Genomic DNA, 14439 nt, shown 5'->3' with positions numbered 1-14439 from the left:
TAGTCACTGTGGTTGTTGTTATTATACTAACTAGCAAATTAAGTAAACATTTTGATATGCAAATTTTACTATCATATTAACTAAACATTTTAATATGCAAATTTTAGGAAGGCTATCAGACTATTGATATTTTATTAGAGTAAACCTTAATCTTAACCTTAATCTTTAAATTTTCTTTTTTTGTTGTTTCTTAATGAAAACTACTAGTCCCATCAGGACAGATTATTTTATAAGGTAAAAGAATAAGAATAATGATATCTAAGATAAAACATGCATCAGTTTCCTCTTTTCATAAGAAGTTCTGAGGGGCTGAGAAGGTGGCTCAGTGGTAGAGAGCCTGCTTTGCGTGCATGAGGCCCTGGGTTCGATTCCTCAGCACCACATAAGCAGAAAAAGCTGGAAATGGTGCTGTGGCTCAAGTGGTAGAGGGTTAGCCTTGAGCTGAATAGCTGAGGGACAGCACCCAGGCCCAGAGTTCAGGCCCCACAACTGAGAGAGAGACAGACAGACAGACAGAGAGAAATGTTATGAAAAACCAAAGCCTGGACATTTAGGTTTTGCTTAAGTAATAACTAGCAGATTTGTGTTTGAAAGACAAAAATATCACACAAAGGTTCAGATTACCTTCTTTTTAAAGAATATGTTTTTAGGCTTGTCCATGGCTAATTTACAAATCCAAAATGTAAATATTCAGTCTGTAACCTTAGTAGCCTGATAGACAGGCCTAAACAGAGATACTTTAAAGTCAAGTCATTAAGTATAGATTCACATGCACTAGAATTCTAAGATGTTTTATGGACATGGAGAAGCTGGAGACATTTTAACCACAAAACACATAAATATGGGGAAAAAAAGTGGTCATTCACCATGGGCACAAAATGCTTCTGCTCACCAAAAATAATGTACACATTACAAAAATAATGCCACTACAACTCTACCAAATATCTATGAAAAAGGGCATTCAGGTCATTTTTGCTATTTATTCCCTTCTATATCTCTGCTTATAGGAATCAAACAAACACCTAAGCCATCAAGTACTGTCAAGAATGTATCAATAGACTCTACTCACATCACAAAAAAACCAGGTAAGGAATAAGATGCTAACCTTCTTTCATCTGCCCACATCTGAAACTTGCACAGTACGTGTGGGCTTACGTTTGGCAGCAAAATCAATGATGTATGCAAGGCCCCAATGCATCAGGACTGTGTTAGCAGTATAGGCCTATTGGTAGAGAAACATACCAAAACATTGTCTTTGGGATAATGTTAAGCGTTCAGTACATAAATGAGATTTTAACAAGAACATCTAGCAGAGTATTCAGTAATTATTTTCTTTTTTCAAAATTTTTTATTGTAAAGATACTGTATAGAGGGGTTATAGTTACATGAGTAAGGTAATGTCAATAATTATTTTCAATAATGCTCTGATGAGCTTCAGTGGATGAGTGCTTTTACTCATTGTAAGTACTAGCTATTGCCCTGTTTTAAGTTCTATTCTATTTTTTTTTTTTTTGGGTCCGGTCGTGGGGCCTGAACTCTGGGCCTGGGCGCTGTCCCTCAGCTCTTCAGCTCAAGGCTAGCACTCTACCACCTGAGCCACAGCGCCACTTCCGGCTTTTTTTCTTTTTGCTTATGTGGTGCTGAGGGATCGAACCCAGGGCATCAGGCATGCAAGGCAAGCACTCTACCACTGAGCCACCTTCCCAGCCCCAAGTTCTATTCTTATATAAAAAAAAAAGATTACAATAAATTATACAGAGTAGAACTTAAAACAGGACATTTTTCCTGAAAAAAATTTATATCCCTAGTTTAGAGTATGCTGTTTATAATAAGTAAAAAATTCAGACTATCTTCGCATTTAACAGATGCTACGAAACCTGCTCTTTTGGGACTCCTCTTTGGGGCCCTCTCCAATGGAGAGTTTCACTACTTAACTTTTACAGCTTTCTTTTCACTATCTTTTCCCTTCTAGTATTTTTTAATATTATCTTTAGGCAGTTGTACAAAGGAGTTACCATTTAGCAAAGCATTTTATGAATACAATATGTCTTGATCTATGTCACCCCTTTCAACATTTTCATCCATCCCTTCCCTACTCACACCTTACTTCACTCTTCTTAATTTTGTAGGAGAAACATTGGTTTCTTATCTTCATTTTCACCCTCTTTTCCTTTTCCTTTTTAGCCCCTTTCCCTTTGACTCCAAACTCCACCGCCTCCACCTTCAAGCACCCACTTCCTAGTGATTTATTTTGCTGAATTTTGATTTTGGCTTTCTAAAGAATCGTGCTGCTGTGTGAATTCTCCCTTGTATCTACTGTATTTCAGTTAATAGTTTTGTACACACTTGCATACCACACTATATATTTACAAATCTGGTGTGGATATGGCCAAAGGGAACCCTAACACACTCTTGGTGGGAATAAACCCATTCAACCTCTGAAAAGCTGTATGGAGGTTTCTCAAAAAATTAAACATAGTACTACCCTATGATTCAACAATCCCACTGCTGGGCATTTATCCAAAAGATTCTAAATCAGGATACAGTAAAGCCACCAGCACAACCATGTTTGTTGTAACACTATTCACCATGTCCCTGTATGGAATCAGCCCAGATGCCCTTCATATGGGTCAAGAAAACATGGTAGATAGATATAGATATAGATATAGATGGAATTTTACTCATCCATTAGAAAGAATGATACCATGCCATTTGTAAAGAAATGGAAAGACTTGGAAAAATTATGCCAAGTGCAAGTAAGCCAGGCCTAGCAAGACAAAAGATCCTTTCATTTTCAAATAAATGTTCACTTTCAAATAAATGTATGCTTGTTTACCTTTAAAAACAATACCTACTCGAGTGTTAACATCTCTACCACCATCCTTCCTGGAGTGAGCACATTCACACACTCACCCTTACTCCTTCTTTCTCTCCTTTCTTCATTTTCCTCTCTTGCTCTATCTCTCTTTCTCCACAGTATCCTGAGGACTACTTAAATCTATCAGATATTTACCTGGAGTAACCATTTTATTTAAAACCAATGTAAATGGAAGATAAAAATTTAAGCCAGAACGTAAGACTTAATATTGAATTAAGATGGACTGCTTAAAACACCTTTAGCTTTGCCAACCTTTGTGCAAACTATGGAAAGTTGCCCCTTTCCCCTGGGCTGGCAGCACTCCATGAGAGTAGTTGGAGGAGTGGGAGTGTGGGTCTTCCTATACAAATTCCTTGGCCAGGCTTTTTTTGTGCTGTAGTGGATTCCTAATGAGCTCTTCTCCACAGGCTCCTGATTCTTGTTTCTTAATCAGGGCTACTTTGGTATAATCATTTGAGATGTTCTGAAATTGTTTACTTATCATAATTGATGACAGACTAAGCACTCCACAAAGGAAAAATTGTGTGCTTAAATTGTAAAGTTAAAATGGAATTAAAAAAATCACTGTCTCAAAGCCAAAGATACTTGAGGATAATGAAGTTCATGAATGTTGTCTATGGGAAAATATAAAATGCTATATATCCTTTCAACAGACAAATATACCTATATGTTTTCATCTGTAATTATAGAATATGTTTTTTATCTGTTAATGTGCTTCTTCATCTCTGAGTATACTCATAGCCAATTTTAATTTGGGTTAATATTAGTATTACCCTAATTATAAATACCTAATTAATATTACACTAATTATATTAATTCTATGTACTTTTTGACAAAATCTATCCTGTCATCTAACTGCTCATTATGAATAGAACTTTTAAAATGGCTTTGATGCAATTAATACGATGGTTTTGCCTATAATTTCTCTTAGCTACAATCCCAGGGGCTCGCCACCCACCCCTCCCACCAAGACCTACACCTCCTCGAAGAAAACCTTTACCACCAAATAATGTCACTGGAAAACCCGGCAGTTCAGGTATATCCATCACTTGGGGTATTAACTCAAGCAATGGCCAACCCACAGGCATTCATGACACATGCTTTCATTGGCCTCAAAGACAACACTATGAATTACAGCCTCAAGGACTCATAGCTTTATTTTTGGAAGGTAGGGTTAGAGAAACTATCTCTTTCTACCTAAGCTCATTTGCTTCTTAGAAATCTGTTTGCTTGGAGCCTAGGTAGAAGCTGACTCTGGTCCTTCAACAAATTGATTATTTTGGAGGATGAAATGCTGCATGTGGCCAAGTGCTAAGGAAGAATGGAAAATATGATGCCCCCAGATCCCCAAGACACCAGCCTTCATGCTGGCCCCTGTATTAAGTATGCAGGGGCGTAGTTCAGATAAAATTACAGTAGACCCTTGGTATTCATGGCTAGATGTTTCAAGAAGACCACCACTGAGGAACAACTATGGATGCTTGATCCATATTTTTCCAAACTGCACATGTTATGTAATTCCATATTATACAAAATAACTAAGCTTTTCACTTTGTCATTTAAATTAAGCACATTCACTTCTGCTTTGCTTTTGGGGGTACCATTTGCTTGTTGGGAATCACATTTTCACAAAATCAAGGGCCAGGAAAACAAAATGACTTAAAACAACTGATAATAACAGGAGACTGACTGAGAGCTTCTCCCCACCCACTGGGGTGATGTGAATACAGGAATTAAGAAGTTTTATTATTGAAATTTCTTTTGACTTTTAAAACTACTATTATTTTTAACCACACTTGGTTAAAGCTCCAAGTCATCTATGAAAAGGACAATTTACTATACTGAGGCGATTGGCCAGGCCTTGCTAGTGAATCATGATTGAAATCTGTCTTATGTTTGGGCCTCTTCTCACTTTGTGTCTAGTTGCAAGTTGTACTTCCCCATAGACTGACCTTCCCCAGATGTAGCTACTTAGACACCCTTCATCTCTTCCCTAACTCCCCAAATAACCTTAGCAGTGCTTCTCCATTCTATGTCCTGATGCATACTGTGGTTAGAACAGAACCAATTGGTTCAGACCTATTTGATTGCATTCTTCTCTTCCCCTCATACACTCTGACATCCCTGGTAAAAGAGTTCTTGGTATTCCATTTTCCCTGATTTTCTCAAACCAACCCATATGATTCACACACATAATGTGATTTCCAGAAATGTAGAGCTCTTGCCTCAGACTATACCACAGCTCTCATCCCTACCTACTAATTACTTCCCCCGTTGGGACATCCTCTATGAAGAAATTCCTCTACTCCTCACCCATAGCTATAAACTCCCTTTTCTTGTCCCCTCTGTGACCTTATCTTGGCTTTTCACAATATCTATGATATTTCAATATCCTTGGCTTACACATCTATCTCTATCAAGAACCAGGTCTTGTTTATTCTCCAAGCCTAGCTGATAGTGCCAAGCCACATGGTAAGCACTCAAAAACATTTATTGAATAAATAAATAGGAAACTTGGCAGGACTGCTGTAGAGTCTTACTACTTTGGATCAACATTACAGGAATTATTTCATCAAGCCGAGTAACTTCCCCACCCCTGAGGGCAACACTCAAACCTACTGGAACCCCCTCAGAGAGACCAGAAATAGATAAAAAGCAGCCAACAGCTCCTGCCTCTGGAGAAGAGCTTAGTGAGTATGCTAATCAGTTCTCATGAAACGAAAAGGTAACAAAATATTTTTAATTAAGGAAATAGTCTCCATTCTGGATCTTCTGTTTTATACAATTTTATAATTAATATGGTCTTCTGATATTAAATATTCAATCAGTTTTAACACTTTATCATGGAATATACTCTTTAGCAGACATTGAAGTGCCAAGTATGTTTCCTGAAAAGGTATAAACTATCCAACCCTACTTTTAGCTCACCTATTCTTAGTAATTACACATATGTTCATGGAGTAATAAATATTACTTATTTTGTTATAACTAATTCATTTTGTATTACATTCCAGAATACCTTACAGCAAGGCACAATAATGGTAACTGAAGATAAATAATAATAAAAGCAATCAAAGCTATAAGAAATTTAACTGGGAGAACTATTGAATATCGTTAGCTTTTGCTACTTTTTTCATGATATCATGAAGCTTCCTTTATCTCTTGCCAGATTGTACATTGTCTTTCATTCTCAGGTAATACAACTGACTTTAGCTCAAGCCCAACAAGAGAAACCGATCATCTGGGAAAGCCCAGATTCAAAGGTATGTTTGTCTCTGAATCTTGATTTTGACGAGACTATTTTTTGGTGTGTGGATTAGTCAGGCACTGTTGTGTGACAATTACAAAATCTCAGTAGCCTACTATAATAAAGATTTACTTTCCATGTCTATAAGACAATTGTGGTCAGCTAACTAGCTGTGCTAAGCTCCATACATGCTTATCGAGGTGCTTCTGCTCATAGCAGCAGGAAATAGATGGCCTCTGTTGAGTTGGCTTAGGCCCTACCCCACAGTTGTTCATTTTAGTGCCCAGGGTGAAGAACTAATGGTGACCCAGAACCTATTCTTATCATAACACAAAGTAAAGAAAGGTGACATCCAAACATTCAGTCATATGGCTAGCTCCTTTTAAAATCCTAACACAATTCTACATACACACTGTGCAGTGGTTTGGTGATTCTGGGTCCTTTCCATTATCATATGGAATTTAGAATCAGCTGTTATCATTATATAAAAATTTTTTTAGATTTTGATTGAAATTACATTGATTCTGTAAGCCAACTTGAAAAGATTCACAGCTAAATACTGAATCTTCTCACCTATGGACTTTTAGTACCTCCCATTTATTTAGATCTTTTAAATATTTCTCACCAATGTTTTCTAGTTTTCATAGTACAAAAAAATCACAAAGTATTATATTATTTTATTTCCATTTGTAATTGTTTATTGTTAGTATGTAGAAAAACAAATTGATTTTTGTACAGTGATTTTGTATCTGGAAACATTGCAATGTGTGTTACCGCTAGCAGCTGTTTTATAGACCATGGGATTTTCTGCACACAGAATTAAGTCATCTAAGTATAAAGCTTTGCTTTCTTTCCACCTTGAATGCTTTTTTTCTTATCTGATTAAACTCATTAGAGCTTCCAGTAAAACATTATACAAAAATAGTGATAATAAAGTCCCTCTAGCCGGGTGCCGGTGGCTCATTCCTGTAATCCTAGCTACTCAGGATGCTGAGACCTGAGGATCACAGTTCAAAGCCAGCTGGGGCAGAATGTCTGTGAGACTCTGATTTCCAGTTAACCACCAGAAAATGAAGTGGCACTGTGGCTCAAGAGGGAGAGTGCTTGCCTTGAACTGAAGAGCTGAGGGACAGCGCCCAGCCCCAGAGTTCAATAAAATAAAGTCCTTTTCAATTTCCTATGGGAAAATATCTTTCACCATTAAGTCCAGTGTTACACGTAGATGTTTTTCAGAAGTGCTTTGAGTTGAAAATGCTTTGTTCCAATCCTAGTATTTTTGACATTAATCAATGCCATATTATGCTTTATTTATTTGCACTTATTAAGATGATTCTTTTATTTAGTAACATAGAATATGTTTAAGTAATTGATAAAAGTATATCATAGTTTTTAAGTTGTAAATTAACTTTTATTCACAGGGATAACCCCCACTAAGAAATAATATAGTTTCCTTTTATACAATGTTGGATTTGTTAAAATTTTATTTAGAATAATCTTGGTGAGGGATATTGCTCTGTAGTTTTCTAATAATGTCTAGATTTACCATCAGAATAATGCTGACCTCTGCTCTTCAATTTTCTGGAAGAGTTTGTTTAGAGTTCCCATTGCTTCTTCCCTAAATATTTATTAATATTTACCAGCAAAGCCATCTGGGCCTCTCTGTGGGAAGATGCTTAGATATACATTTACTTTCTTTAATAAGCATATCTCTATTCAGGGTATTTTGTGTTTCTTGGGGACTCTAGTGGTTTATGGTTTCTAAAGTATGAGTTCTTTAAATTAGTTCTTCATTAATTCTTAGATTTATTAGTATAAAGTTTTGGGGGGGGGGGGTTTGTTTTGGTCTGGTTGTGGGGCCTGAACTCTGGGCCTGAGCACTGACCCTCAGCTCTTCAGCTCAAGACTAGCGCTCTACCACTTGAGCCACAGCGCCACTTCCAGCTTTTTTTCTTTTTGCTTATGTGGTGCTGAGAAATCGAACCCAGGGCCTCATGCTTGCAAGGCAAGCGCTCTACCACTGAGCTACCGACCCAGCCCAGAATTTTATAACTATTATGTCATCATATCATCTGCTCAGAGACTGCATGTCTTCAGATATTATCTCTGAGCTCAACTTCACTTCCCTTACTAGTTTCAAAAAGGCTAAATGTCTCTTGATCTCTCTCAGGTCCTCATGTGAGATATATCCCAAAGCCTGACAACAAGCCTTGCTCCATCACTGACTCCATCAAGCGGTTCCCTGCGGAGGAAGCCACGGAGGGAAATGCCACTAGCCCACCACAGAACCCACCCACCAACCTCACTGTGGTCACTGTGGAAGGGTGCCCCTCATTTGTCATCTTGGATTGGGAAAAACCATTAAATGACACGGTCACTGGTAAGATCATGGTACTTGGGCTGTTCCTAAGGTGAGAGGTTTGGTGATCTTTTGAATTAGGCACCCTGAGTCAAGCTGTATCTGAAGAGGACTGAATCTTAGCAGAGCTTTGTTGGGAGCCGGTCGTGTTTGTCTTTGTTAGGGGTTCCTATTAACTTACATTTCCTTAAATTGTGCTCCTTCTGTCTCCTCTTAGTACTCCTTTTCATAGCTGTAAGATATATCTTTTTTTCTCATAACCAAGAAAACTACAGATAATGTATGAGTTGCCACTGCATCTGATATTTAAACTACTTTTCCATTCACCAATCCAACTTCTACATTACCTTAAAACTTTCAAGTAGGCTAAAAATTTCAACTGTCTTTAGAGAAATTGGAATTGGAGAGTGGGGTGTTTCATTCCAAAGCCATTTTCTGCTCATCTCAGGAAATTATACTACCATCAACCTAATTCCTCTTAAAAAAAAAAAAAGGAAAAAAAGGAGGGTGGAAAATGAGAACCCGTGAGCCATTCTTTGAATTTTTTATGTGTCAGATTGATTCAACCCAGTGAACAGAAGGATTAAACAGAAGAGAGGTAGAAATAAAAGACTAGCAACCAGAATCAGCTAGAGGGCATAGCCAATTGCCTGACTCTCTGAGGTTCCTGGAATGAGCCTCCGCCATGTATCTAATACAGGGAATAGTAAAGGGGACTAAAAGACTGTCAGTAGTATACAAGGAGTAGTAGATCAAGTGAGGAATGAGTAGGAAGATTGAGTGACTAAAGGGGAAAACAGCATTTACTTCTCCTTAGCCAGGTCACCATGTGACCTGGACAGTTTTCTCTAGCATATTTTGTAAGTTTTTTCTTTCTCATGCAAAGTTAGTTTGATTTTGAGTCGGGGAGGGAGAAGTAGAAGTCACTGTCTTTGCTCCTAGGGATTTGTCCCAGAGGTCTGATTCTTTACCTGGGACTATACTGGTTGGTAATATTATTCTAATATCTAAACGTCAGTCAGTCTCTTAGTATTGGTTATCTATAATGTATTAAAATATCTAATACACTCAATCCTTATACTTTCCTAATAAGGAATTCCTATGATAGTCTGAGGCTTAGTTTCCTTAAAGCCAAATAGCCTGTGAATTTTAATTTTCCCTAAAGATGTTAAATAAATCAAGCTAGAATTAGCTAATCTAATACATCTAATATATACCCATGTGAATAATAGCAGATATTTCAATGTAATATTCCAATAGCACAGATTTAAATCCCAGGCTGGTTAGGTTGTTAATATCCAACTTGGATACATAATTAGCCTCTTTGAGGTTCAGTTTGCTAACTTGTAATAATAGTAATAATTTCTATTCATATTATTTGTTCCTGGAGAAAGGTTAAAGAGGAAATTTGGATATGTAACATAAATGTAAAATTAAAGTTGGTAATAAGAGCATTTTCATGTCAGTGAACTTATAAAAGGACCCTACTTGTACTAAAAATGAAAGATAAACTTCAAAGCACAAGAAAAATATGTATTTAAGAGCTATACTGTGACAGACATTTTGAATTTTAAATGTCTTCATATGTAAAAGATACTTCTAGAATCATTTTACAAAAATTGACTTTTTCAAGGTGATCTTTAACTTTTAAAACTGCATTTAATGAAAATTTGAAAAGATATATATTAAAAGTTTCCAGTATCAAGAATCTGTGTTTAATACTAAGAAGGTTATTACATGGTTGAAAAGAAATGTCTTAAACCAGAAGTAGTTTTGTTTTGTTTTTTGTTTTGGTTTGGTTTTTTTTGTCGCTTGTGGGGCTTGAACTCTGGGCCTGGGCGCTGTCCCTCAGCTTTTCAGCTCAAGGTGAGTGCTCTACCACTTGAACCGCAGTACCACTTCCAGTTTTCTGGTGGTTAATTGAAGATCGATCAGAGTCCCACAGACCTTCCTGCTTGGCCTGGCTTTGAACCACGAGCCTCAGATCTCAGGTTCCTGAGTAGCTAAGATTACAGATGTGAGCCACCAGTGCCCAACTCTAGAGGTAGTTTTGAAGAGTTTTTTTTATGCGTAATTAACTAGAGTTTCATATAAATTGTTGTGGGTTTTTGTGTGTGTGTGTGTGACTAAACAGCACCTAAGTCTACAATTGGAATCACTAGAGGTTTGTGATCCTATTTTCAAAGCAGAAGTTGGAAATAGGAGAAATAAAAGCAACAATAATATAAGTGCCACTGTTGAGCAAAATCATATAAAATGCTATTAAGTGCTTTCTAAATGTCTGAATTTAATCCCTACAAGCTACTGTGAGAAGAGATATCATTGACATTTTAAAGATTTAAAAAAGTGAAACTAAATCAAAGCCAGTGGGTTGGTTTATCTCTTCCATTAAAATATAGGTTCTGAGCCAGGTGCAGGTAGCTCATGCCTGTAATCCTAACTACCCAGGAGGCTGAGATCTAAGGATCACAGTCCAAAGCCAGCCCAGGCATGAAAGCCCACTAGACGCCTATCTCCAACTAAGCCAGAAGAGGGGCTGTGGCTCAAGTAGTAGAGCTCTAGCCTGGAGCAAAAAAGCTCAGGGACAATGTCTAGGTTCTGAGTTTAAGCCCACCAAAAAGCACCAAAATATAAATTAAAAAAATTAATATATATATATATATATATATATATATATATATATACTGGTTCTGTTTTTAATTCAATTTTACTTACACTTTTTTTTTACATTTTACATATAATTCTTTCAACGTATCTTTTTTCTAGTAATTATTCCCTTGCTAAGAAAAGATATAAAGCAGACCTATTTCAATTTAGGTTTCTTCCCTTTCCTTCCAAAATATGCTTCTAAAATAGAGAAATCTGGTAGGCAGTTTGAGATTTTTAAAAGAGTCCGCTTGAATAATAGCAGTACTGATGGTGACCAGATATATTGGCCAATGTTTTCTATTTTATTTTTGCATTTTTGGAAAGGTGATCATAGAAAATTGTTCAGAAAAAAAAAATCATTCTCCTTTTGGGGTTTTTACAAACTCTTAAAAATCCTCCAAGAATTTAAAATGCAAGACCTTAGGTCTGCTTGACTAATTCTACTTTTGCTTTTATTTTAATATTCAACTTCTCTCTTGGATCTTGGTACAATAGTAGAAACTTGCCAGTCCTGTAGGCTCATTTCCCCTTATCTGACCCCCAGCTCCCATGCATTTCTTTATGTTACTGAAGCTGATTTTTGAGTGCAGTGCTGGTGTTTGTTTTTAGTTTTTCAGTCCCGTCTACCATCTTGTCATATAAAGCCCAAACTGAGAGCAGAACAAACCAAAACAAACCTGTACATTATATTCTCTTATTTCTAAAGTAGCTATTTTTGGATGAACAAGTTCACAGGAATATGCCTGAAAGTAAAATTTAGGCAGATATTTTATTTAATATAAAGGAATGATATAAATTAACATAATCAGGAAGCAATAGTTTATTTAGTTGACTGCTACTTACTGATGTGGCTTTAAACTGAAAGAAATTATTTGCAGCAGCACTACATACAAACTTGGCCCTTTCCCCAACTATTATAGTGACCCTTAGAGGCTTTATAATAACATAGCTTCTACTGATCATAGCTTTTGCTCAAGCACACTCTTTACACTATGAAGACTTTCATAAAACTAGGTTCCCACCAGCAGACACACAAAAGAAACTCAGGTTCTCCCTCCAAAGTAACCACAAGATAATCTCATCACCAGTTACTTCCCCTTCCCCTGCTCTGATACAAGGAAAGCAGAAATAGGAAATAGACCATTTCCTTAATGCTTTTGGGACCCTTTTCATCTGGTAAGTTCCAGTTTCCAATCTGTCTTATACATTAGCAATTTCCTAATTGCTAATGTATAAGATCAAGGTGTCTCTCAAATGGCAATTTACACTACTCACATTTACGTCAGGGGCTTTAGTATATTATCAGTTTCAAGAACAATTAAGTCAGCTGTAATATGAAGAGAAATATCTGGGTTTTTTCCCCCTGCTTTTCAGAATATGAAGTTATATCCAGAGAAAATGGATCATTCAGTGGGAAGAACAAATCCATTCAACTTACAAATCAAACCTTCTCCACAGTAGAAAATCTGAAACCAGATACAAGGTAAGCCCCAGTGCTATTCTAGGTGAATTGTGAATTGCACTCTCAGTGCAAAACTCCTCATATCATCTTCTCTGCCTTACCAGAGGATCTAGCTTCCATTTCACTCTGGCTTTCTATGGCACAACACCGGATGCCTCTGGAGCCACACTTTGAAAATATACAAGTTATTGGGCATAAACGGGCCAATAAGATGACCTTATAAGTGAACAATATAGCTGGCAATATAAAAAATAGAAGGTCATTGACATCAAATGTGGATGTTAAATATCAAAACTTGGAGAAGAAGGTCTCCAGGCCAGACATGACTGGAGTATGTATGCATGACGCAAACTAGATTTGAAACACCAAAGAATCTGGCTCTCCTGCTGGGAAGGGCAGGGTAAGGAGACAGAAACAATGCAACAAAATGTAAGGGCAAGTTTTTAAGATTTAAAACAGCTACATGCTAGTCCCTGATAGACAGTTTATTATTTTTGTTGGTGTTTTGTTCTGGAGACTTTATATCACTGATAAAATGAGAACTGAGTTGTGATGAAGGAGTTGCATTTTTTTATCACTGTTTCATAATAAATAACTTTTATACTGATACCAAGGTATTCATATTATTGTATGGTTTTGTGGTTTCTTTTAAATTCTAAATGCTTAACATTTCATCAGTTTACTTTATTTCCAAAAGAAAAGTAAAATCCTAAAACATTGCTAATACTATAGTAGAAAAGTTCCTAAAGGATTTTCCCCATAGAATTCCTCTCTTATAATAACTCTCATTGTCATCTACTGTCTGAACTGAATTAGGTACTAACAGTGAATCTCAGGACAGCCTATTTGGGCTCCAGTAATAGAGAGATTTTTTTCCCAGTCTTTCTAAAGGAAAATAAACATCTAATTTATAGTAGATGGTTTGCTGTAATAAATTTTCATCTTCTACTGAAAAAATACTATTTCTTCCCAAAATGCGGTTTCTAAAAGTCTCTTTTGAGCTGTAAGATGGAAATTTTTTAGCTGTTAATTTTTTTAATTATCCAAGATAAGCATATATTTTAGCTAAAGCTAATACTGGTTCTTTTGATAGAGAAAACAAAGAGAAAGACAATGTTTGCAGAAATATATTTTAAGGAAAAATATCATTTAATTTGACATTTTAAATAGATAGCTTTGGGCTTATAAGACTGAGGTGGCTTTTCTTGTCATTTACCTACTTTTTTATCCACTTAGTAAAAAGTGACCTTTTGCAGTACAATATTTGAAATGGAAAGATATCCAATTTGTAAATGTACATTGTGTTCTTTTTTTCTAAATTAAGCTATCCTTAAAACTTCTGACAGGGTACCTATTATTCATTGTCAAAATGCAGAACACAGTCATTCTAGTGACAATTTAAGCCCAATGTGTTTGTAAAAGGTTGTGTTTCAACTCAGCTAACAGTTGTACCATCACTTCATAAGTGCTCAGGAGCATGCTCAATGCAATTACAAATGTGAACCAACATAGTGCCTGCCCTTGAGCTCACTGCAAGTGGAGAGGCAGTTAGTAGCCAAGTGTTTTACATAAAGTGCTGAGCCATCTCACAGACTCATTGAAGGGGTGTGACAACTCAAAGAGAAGGCATTTCACAAAGTTGGGGGAAATTAGGCCAAGTTTTCTGGGAAAAGGTCTTTCTCTTCAGGCAATGTATGGTTCTTGTTGAGCTAAAAGAAAAAATATTAGAAGAACCTCTTATGCGAGAACAAACCACCTTGTAAAACCACAGATAATTCTCAGTCCTGCAAATAGAGAAACTAATAGAGAATGTCTTAAGTGACTCATCTTGTATACCAGTGCTTCTC

The 14439-nt window shown here is 36.5% G+C and overlaps 1 protein-coding gene across 1 annotated transcript in view; it reads left to right on the top strand.

Moving 5' to 3' along the window:
- Window positions 1–14439, top strand: part of LOC122105524 (ABI family member 3 binding protein) — a 192057-nt gene that overhangs the window by 164665 nt on the left and 12953 nt on the right. The window contains exons 47-52 of the mRNA XM_042676771.1: window positions 1008–1085; window positions 3810–3914; window positions 5440–5568; window positions 6073–6141; window positions 8293–8502; window positions 12505–12613. Of these exons, the coding sequence (XP_042532705.1) occupies window positions 1008–1085; window positions 3810–3914; window positions 5440–5568; window positions 6073–6141; window positions 8293–8502; window positions 12505–12613 (700 nt within the window). The remainder of the gene's footprint in view (window positions 1–1007; window positions 1086–3809; window positions 3915–5439; window positions 5569–6072; window positions 6142–8292; window positions 8503–12504; window positions 12614–14439) is intronic.

The sequence above is a fragment of the Dipodomys spectabilis genome, unplaced genomic scaffold (assembly GCF_019054845.1).
Source record: "Dipodomys spectabilis isolate Male_0828 unplaced genomic scaffold, ASM1905484v1 ptg000032l, whole genome shotgun sequence".
NCBI lineage: Eukaryota > Metazoa > Chordata > Mammalia > Rodentia > Heteromyidae > Dipodomys > Dipodomys spectabilis.
Note: the sequence above shows the minus strand (reverse complement) of the source record. Positions and strands in the feature narration are given on the sequence as shown.